Source organism: Equus quagga, chromosome 14 (genome assembly GCF_021613505.1).
Source record: "Equus quagga isolate Etosha38 chromosome 14, UCLA_HA_Equagga_1.0, whole genome shotgun sequence".
Classification (NCBI taxonomy): domain Eukaryota; kingdom Metazoa; phylum Chordata; class Mammalia; order Perissodactyla; family Equidae; genus Equus; species Equus quagga.
In genome coordinates this window covers 85,267,573-85,286,116 of record NC_060280.1, presented here as the reverse complement: position 1 = coordinate 85,286,116, position 18,544 = coordinate 85,267,573, and the positions used below count along the sequence as shown (strand labels likewise).

Genomic DNA, 18,544 nt, shown 5'->3' with positions numbered 1-18,544 from the left:
GGGGGCCGGCCCCATGGCCGAGTGGTTAAGTTCGTGCGCTCCGTTGCAGCGGCCCAGGGTTTTGCTAGTTCAGATCCTGGGCACGGACACAGCAGTGCTCATCAGGCCACATTGAGGCGGCGTCCCACATGCCACAACTAGAAGGACCTGCAACTAAAATATACAACTGTGTACAGGGGGGGTTTGGGGAGATAAAGCAGGAAAAAAAAAAGATTGGCAACAGTTGTTAGGTGGCAATCTTTAAAAAAAAAAAAGACTACCTGATTTCTGCCAATTTAATTATACTCTACCTGCAGATAACCTTATTAATTGCTCACACCCATCAAATCCTTGGTTTAGTCGATTTCATTATAATGACTCCATGATTCGTGCTCTCTTAGGATACGTTTCCACCTGTACTTGGCAGAAAGACCTATGGGGAACAGAGTGTTTAAATCCTTATCAAACTAGAGGTTATTATGCAGTTGTATTTTTTTTTAAAGATTTTATTTTTTTCCTTTTTCTCCCCAAAGCCCCCTGGTACATAGTTGTATATTCTTAGTTGTGGGTCCTTCTAGTTGTGGCATGTGGGACGCTGCCCCAGCGTGGCTCGATGAGCAATGCCATGTCCGCGCCCAGGATTCAAACCAACAAAACACTGGGCCGACTGCAGCGGAACGTGTGAACTTAACCACTCGGCCACGGCGCCAGCCCCATGCAGTTGGATTTTTGGTTACACCTATTTCATTATATGATCAGTCACAAACTCAGCATTGGGCATCACCTCTGAATCCACTTCACAGTCTGAAACGTGAAATCAGTTCCACAAATACTCAGGGGTGTCCAACGCCCAGTGGTGCTGACCCCAGTAAAGCTGCCTGATGTGGAAGAATACTTTTTCCTTGGGTAGGCACTGCCATGAACGAGTATATGTTCAGAAATTTATCTAAAACCCTGGGGGATATTGCTAAATCTGTGGCTGAAGCAACAGCCACCCAAGATAAATCTTTGGATTCCCTCGCTCCAGTTGTATTAGATAACAGAATTGCTCTTGAGTACCTCCTAGCTGAACAAGGTGGGGTTTATTCTGTGATAAACGACTTTTGTACACTTGGCTAAACAACTCTCACAAAGTAGAAACTAAACAAAATCTGAGCACAGGCCAAACAATTAAATGCTGTGCCCACTGGCACCCCATGGTTCTTTGATCTTTTCAGCTGGCAACTCTCAGGAATCGCCTCCTGGCTCAGACCTATGCTCCAATTTGGACTCAGCATTTTGTTTATTATTATAGGAATTGTCACTATTGTAAAACTTTCTCTTCTGCATAGCTTGATGTTATAAAAACACCACTTGGGTAATGGTCATTCAATGCTTTGAAATGATTCCTAAGGCCTATGAGCCTTCGTCTGAGAAACTTCAAGGAACTACAATGTTTGCCCTTAAAGGAACTTGAGGATAATACTTTGCTCTGCTCTGGTGCTCCTGTGGCTCAAATGTGGCATAAGGCTTTTAATGAAATCGCTGTCCCTCCTATGTGGGATACGACATACCAGGAATGAGCCTTCCTAGTGACAAGGGATCAGTGATGCTTTTCAGTGATGGACCAGCAACACCTTCAAAGAAAGATCTGGATGGAAAGGAGAAAATGTCAAAATTGACTTTAGTGGGTCCATTTTAAGATGGAGTTGGAGCTGCCTTTCCAGAGAAACTGCCTTGCTGTCTTGAACCTTGGCCTGAGCCAAACCTAAAACCACCACTGTTTTTCAACTAATTGTTTGAGAAGTTAACAGAGAAAGGAACATCTGATTATAAGACTGAAAATTTTGGGCTTTCTGTTTGCAGATAGGGTCAGTCACCAATTATGTATAGCCAGGGACAACTTACCTTATTAACACCCATAGAAATTGATTTTCCTTTTATCTCTTTCTTTTTTTCCCTAAAGATTGGCACCTGAGCTAACAACTGTTGCCAATCTCTTTTTTTTCTTTCTGCTTTTTCTCCCCAACCCCCCCCCCCAGTACATAGTTGTATATATTTTAGTTGTGGGTCCCCCTAGTTGTGGCATGTGGGACGCCGCCTCAACGTGGCCTGATGAGCGGTGCCACGTCGGCGCCGAGGATCGCAACCAGCGAAACCCTGGGGCACCGTAGGGGAGCGTGGGAACTTAACCACTCGGCCGGGCCGGCCCCTATCTCTTCTTTTTATATAATAATCCCCTTCCTTCTCTCATAAAAACTTTTTGCTTTCAACCTTTGTAAGTGGGACACTATTTGGGCTTCTGCCTGAAGCTATGCTCCCGGAATTGCAATTCTTTGATCCGAAATAAACTCTCTGCCTCTTAAACTGGTTTCTTTTTTCAAATGTTGACATCTTGAAGTCTTAGGCCAAGCCGTTGATGCCTGGAGGACACAAGACACTTGTACCAATCACGTCTGGCGTGGGTCACTCTCTTGTCTGTACTTCATCTGGAATCGAATCAGGAATTCCCTTGGCATACCTGTGACCACACAAACCAAAGAATCTGCAGGAAGACAACGGAATCAGCCCCAGGCCAGGAAGCAGTTCTGTTTAAATGCAAAGGTTCCAGATAAGGACAAGTTGCCGCCCAGAGGCGGAAGGTGGGTCGGCCCAGCCACGCGTCCTCCTGCTGGCTGTCACTCAGACACTAGGGGGTGTGGCATTGGGAACTGTCCAATCAGGGGCTCCGCTGGGGCTGGTGGGTGGGGCGACGCACCGCACTGGCGTGGACGTCCCTTCTCGCTCCAGCTGCGCGTGTTTAGGTGTCGCCTGCCATTAACGGTCCCTGTTGCTCTGCTGCAGCCTCTGTCACCCTGTGACCTGCACTGGCCGTGGGGCTCGTAGGAAGGACTCGGGGGCCCCAGGAGCCCTAGAAATGGTGAGTGTGCAGTCCCGGGGTGAGGATGCGGGAGGAGGGGCTGGTGGGAAGCGGCGGGGCGGGCCCGGCCTCCAGCGGTCCCCTCCGGGGTCTGCAGCCCCGAGTCCGCGGTGGCGCCGCTCGGCCCTCAGGCCCCTCCGGCCGCAGCGTGGGGGCGGGGCCGGCAGCCGGGCCCCGGGCGTCCTGTGGTCCCTGCGCGCGGCGACTTGGGCCGGAGCGTCTCTGGGCCGCTGTGCACCCGCAGCCCCGCGTGTCCCAGACGGTGCGGGGCCCGCGGGAGGGTCCGCAGGACAGTCGGGCCTCGGTCTCCGGCGTCCGTGCGCGGAGGGACTGTGGTCTGTGGGGTCTCCATGGCCTCCTTTCTCCTCGGAGGGGACCCGTTTTCTCATGAGTTTTCTAAATGTTTGGGGAGCAGAGTCTTAAAGCCACGACCCTGTCCCCCCAGCTCTTCCAGGACCGACAATAAATCCCTGAATTTCCAGATCCTTCCTGGCACTCCCCTCCCCGATTCACAGCATCGTCGACAGTTTGTCCAATGGAGTGCATTTCAAATAGACCTAATATTTTATGGTTTACCCTTTTTCCACCGAGCCGTGGATGGCTCTTTTTTAAAGATTTACTTTTTGTCTGTTGATGTTTTACATGAGAGGGAAGCCGAGATTAACTACCTGGAAGCACCTTGTATGAATTCCTTCCGCCTCTCCTCCCAGGAGGTGTCCTGGGCACAGACATGTAATTGTCAGTCCTTTGGGTGGAATTTCCTCTTTGGAAATTTTCCTGGGTGATCTGTCCTGTCAGCGCTGCCCCTACCTGGGTTTGTCACTCTGAAAAGATGTATTGACTTATTTAGTCTCCGTTTTTCAATAGGGACAAAATGTATTTAATTAATAGAGCTTGAAAGGCGGTATAAAGTATTTCCAAAGAGAGTTGAGTTTCAAAAAAAATAAAATATTACAGTATTACATTCCGTTTATTAAGAATTTTTGTTTCACTTTTTTCTTCCCGAGTATGTGTAGTAAGTTTCTGAGGACTCTTCTTTACTTTTGGGTGATTTCAAATGAAATTCCAGGGTTTAGACTTGCAGACCGGAAATGTTCAAGTATGATTATTTACAAAACAAAGTCTTGCCATGAAAATAATTGACATCTTTTTTTCTGAAAGGAATAGATATTTGGGGTTTTCTGGTTGAGCTAGTAAAAGTGACTTACACTTTTCTTCTCTCCTTAACACAGAAACACTGGGTTTGAGTGATTTTGCTGAATTTTTCAAACACTGGGTCTGTGTATTTGAAGTATCAGTCGTGTCCCAGAGCATCTCCAGTAGGAGCAGAGGCCTGAGGGCAGTGAGTCTAAGCTAAGGCCCCCTTGAGCCTGCAGAGGGAAGGCCTTGAAGGCCCAGTTGTCCTTCCTGGGGAGCCTCCCCCTGCAGCTGTCCTACTGCTCACACCCCCATGGAAGGAGCCCTTATCCAGAGAGGAGCTGCAGAGCCCTGGAAAGCTGGGGGTGCACGTGCTCATGGGGTGGGGAGTGACGCCCTTTCTGAGGTTGTGGTTCCTTAGGCCTGGACATTTTAAATGTTATGTTTGAGTTTTGCACCCATACTGTAGGTGCACTGAGAGTGTAATCTGTGCACGTTGAGAAAGTCTGTGAAGATCAGGTGTTCTGTCCTGTAGACAAAGGGTTCGTGAATTTGGAGTTCATGTGGGTCAGAAGCTTAGACTGAATCCGGCTGAGAGTTTCCTCACTTGTGAGGATGGGAGCCTGGGGGAGGCAGTGCCTCCATGCTCACAGGAGTGGGAGGGTGTGTGGGGCTCCCAGAGTGCATTCCTGTGGCTGCTCAGGGATCCCCACCCTCCTTCATCAGGGACTGACCCTCTCCAGGGGTTCTGTCTCAACTGGGAGTGTCTAGACCACAAGTCTGGGAATATGTTTAACTTTCTGAGTGTGGATTTTCCTTCTGAACTGCAGGCAAGCAGGCTGCTTCTTTGAGCTGAGTGGAATATTCGTGTTTCTGTCCTTGGATTCCTTTATCAATTGAAGTTGTAGCCCTTTGGTTCTAGTTTCCATTAGCACTTGGGGTTTTAAATGTAAGTTGATTGACAGATACTACGTGAATACGGCAAAAAAAATTGTGGAACCAAATAGAGTTTTTGTTCCATTTAGGCACGAGAACCTCAAGATGTGAGATGAGTATATTTAAGTTCTCAGGTCCATTTTCCATTTTTTGGTCGGTTTTTGTATGTTCCTTACTATAGAGAACTTTGACATTTAAAAGGCTGTACTATTCCTAAGACAGATGAATTCCTCTTTTAATGGTTGTGGGGAAAAAAGCATGTGAATTTCTGTTTTCATTGATATGGGGAAAACACCTCAAAGCTTATGTAAACCTCTCAGATTCCTGGTACAGTTAAAGGCTTGATTGCAAACTTCTAAAGTATTATAGTATGCTACTCATTCCTGAAAATATCTTCAATGTTTTCTATAATGCAGGACAAACTATAATGCCCCTTATCCTTTTAATTAGAAATGGATTTTTCAGTTTTCTTTTTTTATGGTTTGCAATTTTATATCTGTTACTGTTTAAAGGATCAAATCTTGGAGTGGTTTCCTATGTAGAAAAGTAAAAATTAAATTAATTTTAAAATGCCAAAGTTAATTAAAAATAATACACAACTAGAAGGACCCACAACTAAAATATACAACTGTGTACTGGGGGGATTTGAGGAACAAGAGCAAAAAAAAAAAAAAAAGTGGCAACAGTTGTTAGATCAGGTGCCAATCTTTTAAAAAATGATAATGATGATGATCAAGCATAGGAATATGGTGTATATAAATTCCTCTCCTTATTTTAAGTAAATAAAATAAGTAATGCATGAGAAGGTTGAAAAATTCCGAAGAGAGGAAAGAAACTCCCTTAAGGAGACTCCCCGCCTGCTCGTCCTGCCCCGCTCCTCTGCTCTGACTCCAGCCTCCCTCTCATGACCAGTGTTGCCCACTGCTTCATCATCCTGTTAGTGTTTCTTTATGTAAAAACAAGCCAGTGTGAATGCCTGTTTTCCTTACCCTGTGTTTGTTTTTGTAATGAGTGGCCAGGGTCCATGTATTTGCTGTTTGACTACTGAACCCTTAAGCCTCGCCCTCCCTTTTCCCCGGGCCTTCTTCCCTGGACAGGCTGATGAGAAAGCCTGGAGGCTCCTGCACTGTGGGCTGCTGCTTGCTGGGCAGCTTCTCCTGGGCGCTGTGCTGCCCTGTGTTGCACTGTTGACCCCACCAAGCCTTGGTTCTGTGTACAGAGGACCCCAAGTTGGCGGTTTTGGTAACTCCTTGTCCTTTGGGAGCAGGAGTATGAGAAAGGGCCCTCATCACAGTGGTCCTGAGTTAGTGTCTTCGCTGGAATCTATCTGTTTAGAGTGAAGGAGTGACTGAGGCTGGGGTTGCCCCAACATTAGCAGGGAATCTTGGGAGGTACGAGGGAGACTATACCCTATGAATGAAGTGAGCCCATCAGATGGTCACTCCTTAAAGAGCAGTTATTTCAGAGAGAAAGAAGACACGGGGAAAGGCAGCCAGTAGGTAGCAAGATTCCAGAGGGCTCACCAGGACCCCTAAGTAACTCTGTGGCTGCCCCTGCATCTATTGCAACAAAGGTCCTGACCCTCTGGGTTAGAGTGGAGAACACCCACAGTCTGAGTTTGTCACAGCAAAGGGATTAGTTCAAGCCCAACTTAAACCTGGGTTCCTTACACTTTATAAAGCGACCACTTGTCACGGAGGAGGCCTCTGACCCTGATGGCAGTGATGTGAGGCTCTCTGGAGGAGGGCCTTAAGTTGTCCATAGGCTCCTGATGAAGAAACTGCCCCACGTCCCACACTGTATGCCAGTAGAGCTGCTATTGTCACCAGGTACTGGGATCTCTTGAAAATAGAGGCTCTCACAGAACTGAACATGTGAGCCTCTACCGAGGTGCCTGTTATGCCTTTGGCCCTGGAGACAGCACCCTGCCAGCTCAGCCCAGCTACTGACACTTACTTTTCATATGATGGAGCCTAACCTTGGCCCTGCAGCTTATGCCACCTGCAGGAGGGATGGCCTTTCTTCAGTTCCTTGAAAGATGCTAGGGTGCTGGAGGAGGTCACCCCTCTCTCAGACACCTTGGTTCCCTGGGTAGTTCCTTGGGATTAACTGACTGCACAGCACTGGGGCGTGCATAGACTTTAAGGATAGTACACATTTGTACATGACGGAGCTCAGTGGAGAGTTGCTGCTCTTCATCCTTTAACTGGGATGTCCCTGATGAACTAAACCCAATGGTCACCACAGCTAACCAAACATCAGGCAGTGATCTTACTGCTGACCAAAAATTGGCCTCATCTGCATATTTTTACAGACTAGTAAACTATTGGGGCTGGCCCCATGGCCAAGAGGTTGGGTTCACATGCTCTGCTGTGGCAGCCCAGGGTTTCACCTGTTCGGATCCTGGGCGTGGACATGGCACTGCTTGTCAGGCCATGCTGAGGTGGCATCCCACATGCCACAACTGGAAGGACCCACAACTAAAATATACAACTAGATACTAGGGGGATTTGGGGAGAAAAAGGAAAAAAAAAAAAAAAGATTGGCAACAGTTGTTATTTCAGGTGCCAATCTTTAAAAAAAAAAACAAAACTATTATCTAAGAATTGCCCCTTGTCTGTACATTGCTAGGTCTACAATACAAGGACCCACCAGGACACTCGTCATCCTCCTTGGAGTTCGACACTACCGATAGTGACGTTGGCCCTTCTCAGAGGATACCAGTGCCATGCTCTCCAACAAGGCATTCGATGGAAGGTTCCCCTCCCTTACGGGTCTCAGGCTCATAGAGCACCAGACTGGCTTAGTGAGATCAGTTGAATGAAAGATGAACCGTTTCAGTCATTAGTTAGTCATGAGGGATGAATTGTAATGAGTCCATCTTCATCTTTTTTTTCTATAGACTTCTGTTTTTTAGAGCAGTTTTAGGTTTACAGAAAAATTGATCAGAATTTACAGAGAGTTCCCACATAACCCTCTCGTTGCATCCACACAGTGTGTACTCTTTTTCACACTTTGTACTACTGTGATCCATTTGTTACAGTTTCTGAACCCATGTTGATAAATTACTGTGCACAGTGCACATTGGCATTGACTCTGTGTTATACGGTGTATGGGTTTTGGCAAATGTATAATGACACGTGTCCATCATTTCATCGGATGGATTTACCTGGTTGTGTATTTGCCTCCTTAAGGACGTCCATCTATCTTAATGCTAACTCTTGCCAATTATGGATAAGGCACCTGCTAACACTCATGTGTAGGTTTTGTGTGAACATAAGATTTCAACTCATTTGGGAAAATACCAGGGAGTGTGATTGCTGGATCCTACTCCATGCAGTAAGAGTGTATTTTGTTTTAAAAGAAAGTTCCTGTCTTCCGTTGTAGGAGCACCAAATTCCATTCCCACCAGCAATGAATGCGGATTGTCTGTAGGTTCATATCTTCACCAGAATTTGATGTTCAAAGTGTTTTGAATTTTAGCCATTTAATAAGTGTGTAGTGATACGTCATTGTTTTATTTGCAATTTCCTAATGAAATTTGATGTGGAGCATGTTTTCATATCGCCTGATTCTCATCTGTGTATCTTCTTTGCTGGGCTGTCCAAATCTTTTGCCGATTTTTAATTGGGTTGTTTGTCTTAGGGTTGAGTTTTGAGAGTTCTTTGTGTATTTTGGATACCAGTCATTTATCAGATACGTGTTTTGCACAGATTTTCTCCTACTCTGTGACTTGTCTTTTCCTTCTCAACATTTTCCGAGAGCAGGAGTTTTTTATTTTAATGAAATGATATTATGTTTTTTCTTTTTCAGACTTTGCTTTTTTTGTTGTATCTAAAAATTCATCACCAAACCCAAGATCACCTAGATTTCCTCCTATATTATCTTCTAGGAGTTTATTAATTTTGCGCTTTACACTTAGATCTATGATTTAATTTTTGTGAAAGGTGTGAGGCCTGTGTCTGCATTTGTTTTGTGTGTGTGCATGCGGATGTGTGTGCATGTGGATATCCGTTATTTCCAGCACTATTTGTTTAAAAGACTTTTCTTTTACCATTGAAGTGCCTTTCCTCCTCTGTGAAGTATCGGTTGACTCTATTTGTGTGGGTTTAGAGGGAAGGAGTTGATGTCTGTACCCTTCAACCTTGCTATACTTTCTTATTAATTTCCGGAGTTCTCTCTGTTGTTGTGAATTCTTTCTGCTGTTTCACAGAGACAAACACGTCATATGGAACAGATGTCATGAATTTAGCTACAGGATTCACAAAGATGTTCTTTTTCAAGAAGCAGAAGTTCCCTGGTATTACTAGTTTGTTATCATAAATAGGTGCTGGATTTTATCAAATCCTTTTTTATTTTCATTTCCCCCTCCTTTTCTCTCTGATGTTAGTAATTTGTCTTCTGTCTTTTCTTTATCTTGACTAGATGTTAATCAATTTTATTAGTCTTGTCAAAGAACCAGCTTTTTTGTGTTTTAATTTTCTCCATTGATTTCCCACAATGACATTGATTTCTAATTTTATTGTTTCTTTAATTGTGTTTACTTTGGGTTTAATGTTTTTTTAACATAATTGTTTACTTTTTTAATTTTTTGGGGGCGGGTGAGGAAGATTGGCCCTAAGCTAATGTCTGTGCCTGAGCCTCTTGAGGAAGATTGTCCCTGAGCTAACGCCTGTGGCAGTCTTACTCTATTTCCCGTATGTGGCACAGCGCCACAGCATGGCTTGATGTGGTGTGTAGGTCCATGCCCAGGATCCGAACCCACAAACCCCAGGCTGCCGAAGCAGAGCACACAAACTTAATCACTACGCCACTGGGCCAGCCCACTTTGGGTTTAATTTGCTCTTCTTTTCATTGATTCCTAAGGTAAATGCTTACATTATTGATCCCAGATCTTTGTTTTTTCCAGTGTATTTGTTCCATGTCATGAACTTCTCTCCAGGCACTGCTTTTTTTGCACCCCTGAACTTTTGATGTGTTGTCTTTTCCTTTTATTTAGGTCAAAATAATTTTTCATTTCTCTTAGAACTATGTCTTTGATCCTCTGTATTATTTAGAAGTGTGTTGTTGAATCTCTACGTATTAGGGTTTTTCCAACTATCTTAAGTTATTGATTTCTAGATAAATTCCTGCATGATGTGAGAGCATATTTTGTATATCTGTTCTTTCAAATTTAAGGTGTGCTGTGTGTCCTAGAATGTGGTTTGTCTTGGGGAATGTTTCATGTGAACTTGAGAAGAATTCATATTCTGCTGTTGTATGAAGTATTCCATAGATTACAGTGAAATCCCGTTGTTTCATAGTGCTGTTCAGTTCACCTCTGTCCTTGCTCATTTCCTGCCCACTGGAATTTATAATTCATGGTAAGGGGGTGTTGAATTCTACAGCTGTAACACTGGATTCATCTATTTCTCCTTGCATTCTGTCAGTTTTGTCATGTGTTTTGCTCCTCTGTTGTTATGCAGGTGCACATGAGGGACTGCTGTGCCTTCTTGGAGAACAGACCCCTTTATCAGTATCTAATGCCCGTCTCTATCTCTCAGTTTTCCTTGGTTTGGAATCTGCATTGCCTATAACTCATATGCCTGTAGCAGCTTGCTTTTTTTTTTTTTTAAAGATTTTTTTTTTTTTCCTTTTTCTCCCCAAAGCCCCCCGGTACATAGTTGTATATGCTTCATTGTGGGTCCTTCTAGTTGTGGCACATGGGATGCTGCCTCAGCGTGGTTTGATGAGCAGTGCCATGTCTGCGCCCAGGATTCGAACCAACGAAACACTGGGCCCCCTGTAGCGGAGCGCTCGAACTTAACCACTCGGCCACGGGGCCAGCCCCTGTGGCAGCTTTCTTTTGATTAGTGTTGGCATGGTCTATTTTTCTCCATCCCATTACCCTTCATCTATCTGTGTCTTTATATTGAAAGTGGGTTTCTTGTAGACAATATATAACTCTGTTTTTTAAAAATCGGGTGTTACTGTATCTCTCAGTTGTATTGAGCCCACTGATGATTAAAGTAGTTATTGTACAGTTGGATTAGTATTTACAAATCTTATCCTGTTTCCCATTTTTACCCTTGTTGTTTCTTTTTGTCGTCCACCTTTTTTCCGCCTTTTCCAGCTTTAATTGAGCACTTTATCTGATTCTTTTTTTTCTTCTCTCAGCATACCAATTACACATTTTTTAAAATTTTAATTAATTTATTTTGAGGAAGATTAGCCCTGAGCTAACAACTGCTGCAATCCTCCTCTTTTTGCTGAGGAAGACTGGCTCTGAGCTAACATCCATGCCCATCTTCCTCTATATGTGGGATGCCTACCCCAGCATGGCTTGTCAAGCAGTGTCATGTCTGCACCCGGGATCTGAACTGGCCAACCCCAGGCCACTGAAGTGGAACGCGAGCACTTAACCGCTGCGCCACTGGGCCAGCCCCCTAATATTATTTTAAACAAAGTATCATCTGTTACATTAATTATGATAAGAAATACAAAAGATATTTTACCTTCATTTATTTCTTTTCTGATCCTCCACCTTCATCATTTATATTCTTTCTGATGAAATTTTGAATGTTTCTTTCAGAGTAGGTGTACGCATGACAAATTCTCTTAATTTTTGTCTCAGAAGGTTCTTATTTTGCCTTTGTTTTTGAAAGATAATTTTGCCTAACAGAATTCTAGGAGAGTATTCTTTTCTTTCACAACTTGAAATATTTCACTCCACTCTCTTCTTGCTTGCATGGTTTCTGAAAAGAAGTGCAATTCAATTCTAATCTTTGTTTCTCTACACCTAAGGTGTTTTCCCCTCTGGCTTCTTTCAATGCATTCTCTGTCTTTGATTTTTCTCTAGGTTGAATGTGATATCCTGGGTGTGCACATTTGTAGTTTATCATGTTTAGTGTTCTCTGAGCTTTCTGGATGTGCACTGTGCTGGCCATCATTAATTTTACGTTATTTTGATCTTATTACTTCACTTGGTTCTTCTGTTTCTTTCTGTCTGTCTTTTCCTTCAGGTATCCCATGATGTGTTTCTGTTTAAAGAAGGTTCTCCAAGGGTTCAGAGATATTGTGTTCTGTCTTTTTTGTCTTTGCATTAGACTCTGGTGAAATAGATTTTTGGGGGCTACAGGCCATGTTAAGAACAGAATATGTGGGGCATGTTTCAAAATGCTATGTTTATTTTCTCTTTTCAAATTTTGAAGACACCGAGTTGCTCTGTGACCTAAATGCTCTCATGGATCTAAGAGGAGATGTTCATTTCAAGTTTTTTTCACTTTTTTTCTTGTGAGATCAGGAATGACAGCTTATAAGTTACTTATATACCAGACCAGAAACCAGAAGTTTCTGACTCCAATTTTTGATGATTGACTGCTGACAGCTTTGGAGCTTCATTCCTCCTTCCCATGGGACCCACATCAATCCAAGGTGATAAGAGAGTCTCAGAGCTTCCTCCTTGGATGGTTGCACAAGATTGAATCTATGCAAACTCCTGCCTTTGTGTGTGAACTCTTACCCTGGTGCACTCTATAACCTCAAAAAAAAAAGAAAAAAAAACAAAAGAACAAGTCCATGCATCTTTCCTTGCCCTCTCATGCTATTTCATACCCGCTTGAGAGGCCAGCCTTACTCTCCCCAGAGACATCAATTATGGAAGTAATAACCCCTTTCATTCCCTATTGGCAGTGTGTGGTGCCATCAGCTAACGGATTCTTACGCTCAGAGGTTGAGCTGTCATGCTCCTTTATTCCATGGGGGAACTTGGAAATGACAAATGAGGGGAAGGCAGCCTCTGGAATGGCTGGTTGGGAAAGACATCCTTTTGAAGTAGGAGAATGGAGATTTTGTGTTCTTTTGAAGGAAAGTGCTGCTGACACCTTTATGTATCTTATAATCATGGGCAAGTTCACCATCAAACCATTGTGGACTTCAGTGAACTCCCCTGCAATCTGCAGCTCTTCACTTATTCCCCAAGGGCAGCAAGGCCCAGGGCCCAGTGTTAGGGTTGGCCTGGAAAGAGCTCTTTTGGCACATTACTGTCTCACTGTCTGTTCTAACAATTGGCTGAAAGCTGTCCTGAGGCACGTGAATATAGGGATTTTATGGTCTAAGTTGTCATGTCTTCTTCCTCATGTCTGAGCTCTAAGTTCCAGATAACTTTTTAGCCCAATCAAATTGGACAGAGAGAGAAAGGAAGAATTGAGTCTGCGATAAATATTATACAAGTTAAAAGAAAACTGTTCCACAAGAATATTTATATTCAGGGGCTGGCCCCATGGCTGAGTGGTTAAGTTCACGTGCTCTGCTGCAGTCGGCCCAGTATTTCGTTGGTTCGAATCCTGGGCGGGGACATGGCACTGCTCATCAAACCACGCTGAGGCAGCATCCCACATGCCACAACTAGAAGGACCCACAACGAAGAATATACAACTATGTACTGGGGGGCTTTGGGGAGAAAAAGGAAAAAATAAAATCTTAAAAAAAAAAAGAATATTTATATTCAGCCAACTACACCTGATTACTTTAATGGTCTGGAGGACTGTAGGATGATATGTCCAGCTGAACCTTGTTAAAAGTTTGCTTTCCACAGGTCACCTGGACTCTCATGTTTGGTGAGAGAATAGAAGAAAAACCTTCCAGTTTCTCACTACGTTATTTCTTACAATCTCATGCAGATTTGACCTTCTGCCTCATGGAGTGCTTTAACTGGTGGGTAATAAGGAAGAACATGAAAGAATTTTTCTCACAAGGAATTGATGGTCTTAAAATGATAATATTTGGGGGCCGGCCCCATGGCCAAGTGATTAAGTTCGAGCACTCCACTTCGGCAGCCCAGGGTTTCACTGGTTCAGATCCTGGGTGTGGACATGGCACCACACATCAAGCCATGCTGAGGCGGCATCCCACATAGCATGACCAGAGGGACCTACAACTAGAATATACAACTCTGTACTGAGGGACTTTGGGGAGAAGAAAAGAAGGGAAAAAAAAAAGATTGGCAACTAATGTTAGTTCAGGTGCCAATCTTAAAAAAAAAAAAAAAGATAATATTTCTTTCATTTGCATAGCATATCTGTTATTTTCCAACATGCTCTGGAATCTGAATTAGCGATAAATAAGATGTAATGTGCTCACAGTAAAAATGTGTAATAAATTTCCATGTGTTCATGATGCTGTTAAATTTATGAAGAAGTGTGGACAGAGAGTGAGTTTCTGATGATCAAGTCATAGAATAAATGTTTGGAGGTGACAGAATCATACATAACCTTCCTGTAAATGGAGTATAGATGTCCATTGCTATCAGTGTCATGCTTCCTACTCTACACATATCTGTGATGTTTTAGGAGTCAGTGGTCATTGAGGACGTGGCTGTGAACTTCACCCCAGAGGAGTGGACTTTACTGGATCCCTCACAGAAGAAACTCTACAGAGATGTGATGCGAGAAACCTTCAGGAACCTGGCCTCAGTAGGTGAGGATGACAACTTCCCTTCAGTTTGTCAATTAAAGAACAAGTGTTTCTGGGCCATAAGCATTGTTCTAAGATGTGGAATGTGGAAAGGGAGGACTTTGGTAAATAAACTAGGCATGGTCATAGCTCATCGTGGACCAAGGATGTAATAATTTTTGTATAATTTCTCATATTTTGGAGTTATTTTTCTGGATCTGCATTTTAGGAAAAAAATGGGAAGATCGTGACATTGAAGATTCAGATGAAAATCGGAGGAGAATACTAAAGTGAGTCACACTCATAATGGAAAGCAGTATTTCATGTGAGCATCCTGACATGTTAGAAAATTTTAAAAAGAAGCAAACAAAACAACCCCTGCTTCACATTTATTTCTCAGAATATTTTCACCAAATTACTCTCTGAAATGTGACAGATGTTCAGTGTTTGCAAAATATTTCACTTGGGAACAGTGTTAATAATTATATATATACATGAACATCGCTGTTTTGACAATAGCAAGGGTGAAGTCCTCTTGCAGAGCATTCAGTATCTTCAATTTCAAACACTTCAGATAAGGTAGAAAACCTACACTTTTGCTATAAGTCATAAAAATGTAGTCCAAATATTTTACTAATACATATAAAATCATTACTAATATGTTTCTTGTTTTTTACAGAAGTTATACAGTAGAGAGAGTCTGTGAAAGTGAAGAGGGTAGTCAATGTGGAGAAAATTTCAGCCTTATTCCAAAGCTCAATCTGAACAAGAAAACTCTTACTGGAGTAAAACCATGTGAATGCAGTGTGTGTGGAAAAATCTTCATGAGTCATTCATCCCTTAGTAGGCACATTAGATGTCATACTGGTTACAAACCATATGAGTATCAAAAATATGGAGAGAAACCATATAAATGTAAGGAATGTGGGAAAGCCTTCAGTTATTTCCAATATTTTAAAAAGCATGAAAGAAATCACAATAGAGAGAAAACCTATAAATGTAGGGAATGTAGGAAAGTCTTTATGTGGCTCACGACTCTTCGAAGACACATGATAACAGCACACACTGGAGATGCTCCCTATACCTGTAAGGAATGTGGGAAAGCCTTCATTTGTTCAAGTTCACTTAGAATACATGAAAGAATTCATACTGGAGAGAAACCCTATCAATGTAAACAATGTGGAAAAGCCTATAGATATCACCAAACTTTTCAAATGCATGAAAGGACTCACACAGGAGAGAAACCCTATGAATGTAAAAAATGTGGTAAAGCCTTCAATTATCCCAGTTCTCTTCGAAACCATGAAAGAACTCACACTCGGGAGAAACCTTATGAGTGTGGGAAAGCCTGTACTGCTCTCTCAAACCTTCAAGTACACATGATCACTCACGCTGGAGACGGACCTTATAAATGTAAGGAATGTGGGAAAACTTTCATTTCTCCCAGTTCATTTCAATTACATGAAAGGAGTCACACAGGAGAGAAACCCTATGAATGTAAGCGATGTGGTAAAACCTTTAGATATTACCCTTCCTTCCAAAAACATGAAAGAAGTCATACTGGAGAGAAACCCTATGAATGTAAGGAATGTGGGAAAGCCTTTATTTGTCACAGAAACTTTCGAAGACACATGAGAATGCATACTGGAGAGACACCATATAAATGTGAAAAATGTGGGAAAGCCTTCAATCATCGCAGTTACTTCCGAAGGCATGAAAGGACTCACTGGATAAAACCTCTTGAATATAAGCAGGGTAGGAAAGACTTCAGTTAACCCACATCCTTACATGTGAAAACTCCCATGGAAAAGAAATGAAAATATAAGTAACTTGAGAAAGCTTGATGGAAATTAATCCATGTGTAATGTTCCAGAAAACTCTGAACATGAAAGACTTCCTATAAAGTCTTTTAAATATAAACTTATAAATAAATTGTGTTTTCTAAGCCTCTTTCTCAAAGTGCACCATTGAACTGTGGATTTCTACTACTTTCAGAAATGAATAGTGAGGTGAGATAATTCTGCAAATTGTTTTTCAACAATACTACAAAAGATTAATAAGTAGTGCCTTTTCCTTAAATTGGTTAATACTTTTCCCTTTCTTCTTTGAAGCCTTTTGGATCTATGGGTGAATTGAAGTGTATTTCTAACATACAATTAAATTTAATATTTTTATAATGTTTTATTTGTTCTGTATTAAGGAGCCATTGAAAAATGAGAGTTTGGTATTTGTTGGGATTTTCCTACTGGCCTGTGATAGTTCCTGGATATCCCTAATTCATTATATACATTCTACCTTTCTTACTGAGAAAGCTCCTTTTTTGGGATAAAGGTTATAAATACCTTTTTTTCATTTTCTATACTAATAAATAGTTAGAAAAAATTTTTATGTATGGCAAGTTTATGAAACGAGTGTACTTTCATGTGAATTATTCACATTTGGGCCTTTGCTTTTTGTCCTTCCTTCTGACTGGTATTGGGTGAATAGACTTTGAGTTGAGAGAGACCTGATAGGGCAACAAAATCTAGAGCTAGCGATAGTCCCTCTATGGATAATGTTAGGGACTAGATTTTCCACAATCCATCCCCTTTATGGTTCCATGTTAGCATTCACCAGTACCCTCACTTGCATGCAATTTAGAAGGTGGAAGCAAACAAGGCATCTGTCAGATTTTGGAGCCACCATATAGAGAGATGGATATGTGGGAGCTTTGAGGACACACAACAACAAGGGACTGCATATATGATGGTGGTCCTGTAAGATTAGTACCAATCGCTTGGGTGTGTAGTAGGCTTTACCATCTAGGTTTGTGTAAGTACACTGTGATGTTTGTGTAAGTACACTGTGATATTTCACAACAGTGAAATAACCTAACAATGCATTTCTCAGAACTTATCCCTGTTGTTACATGACTCTCTTTTTGTAAGCCCTGCTGTGTCCACCAGGAAGCTTATTCCGAGTATTGTGGTTGGGAGTATTCTCTGATGCCCCTCTTCTCTAGATGATATCCATATAAAGTCTAATTTGTATAGGAGACACCTCATACTGTTAATAGTGCTAGTGAGCACATTTTCCTGACTCACCATGACATCTACAATGGGGCATAAAAAGAAGGTCATGGGAGTTTGTTTCTCTGCTGCACTGTGCAGTGGCTACCTTGACCCAGTTTTTCCACATCAGAACAATCACCTTTCTCATGTCAGGAAGACCTGTGTTTCCTGTTACTTGTAGCTGAACATATTCCCTCAATACGTTTTCAATAATGTTTGATTGTATGTCATTAAAACTACGTGCATTTCCTTGTGAAATGAACACTTCTGTAGTTGTTTCATAGAAATAATTTATTAACTTTTGTAAGCTATTGTATGCTTAACATATATTGTTTTTCATTTCCTTAGAGAATATATTAAAATATCCCATTATAATTATGTATTTTCAGATAAACTTTGCAATTTTCTTCATTTAATTGTTACATGTTATGAATCACTATTATGTGCATACAAGTTCAGGTTTTTTCCTCACTTTTATAGTTATAATTTTTGTCATGAAAGTAATTTCTCATTCATTCTTTTATTTGTTGGTTTGGTTTGGATTGGTAAGGAAGATTGTCCTGGACTAACACCTGTGCCAGTTTTCCTCTATTTTGTATGTGGGATGCTGCCACAGCATGGCTTTAGCCGTGTGTAGGTCTGCGCCTAGGATCTGAATCTGAGATCCCTGGACCACTGAAGTGGAGCACGTGAAATTAACCACTATGACCCCGGGCCGGCCCTAATTTGTCATTCATTCTTAATACCAAAAACTTCAGTCATAGTTTTCTTAGTGGCCTCTTGCCAGTGACCTGCAGGATCGCACCTGAAATCAAAAGTGTAATGAATTCTAATAATAAGAATGACCACAAAATACACATGACTGGGGTATAACATAAAAAGTTGCTCAGGACTTTTATAGGATTTGGGCTTGTGTTAGATGCTTTGATTGCTCTTCAAGGAAGCAAGACTTTTTTGTTGGATCCTGTGAGGAGGTAAACTTTATTCTGTCATTGGTAATCATAATCATTGTTTTCTAGAAGGCAAAAACAATGTGGCGGAGCTAAACTTAATTCATAAGAAGCTCTGGTTAGTGATATTGGTAAGGTAAGTAGAGGGAAATATTGGTCAT

At 42.1% G+C, this 18,544-nt stretch overlaps 1 protein-coding gene across 3 annotated transcripts; it reads left to right on the top strand.

Moving 5' to 3' along the window:
* Positions 1–2,760: 2,760 nt before the first annotated feature.
* LOC124251883 (zinc finger protein 709-like) lies at positions 2,761–17,770 on the top strand. 3 transcript variants are annotated; one of them, XM_046684824.1, is made up of 5 exons: positions 2,761–2,878; positions 13,527–13,645; positions 14,281–14,407; positions 14,613–14,673; positions 15,063–17,770. In XM_046684824.1, the coding sequence occupies exons 3-5, from the start codon at positions 14,374–14,376 to the stop codon at positions 16,156–16,158; spliced, it is 1,191 nt and encodes a 396-aa protein (XP_046540780.1). In that variant the 5' UTR covers positions 2,761–2,878; positions 13,527–13,645; positions 14,281–14,373; the 3' UTR covers positions 16,159–17,770. The 3 variants fall into 3 exon arrangements, with proteins under 3 accessions (XP_046540780.1, XP_046540778.1, XP_046540779.1); XM_046684823.1 differs by lacking the exon at positions 2,761–2,878 and adding an exon at positions 11,392–12,364; XM_046684822.1 differs by lacking the exon at positions 13,527–13,645.
* Positions 17,771–18,544: the final 774 nt, after the last annotated feature.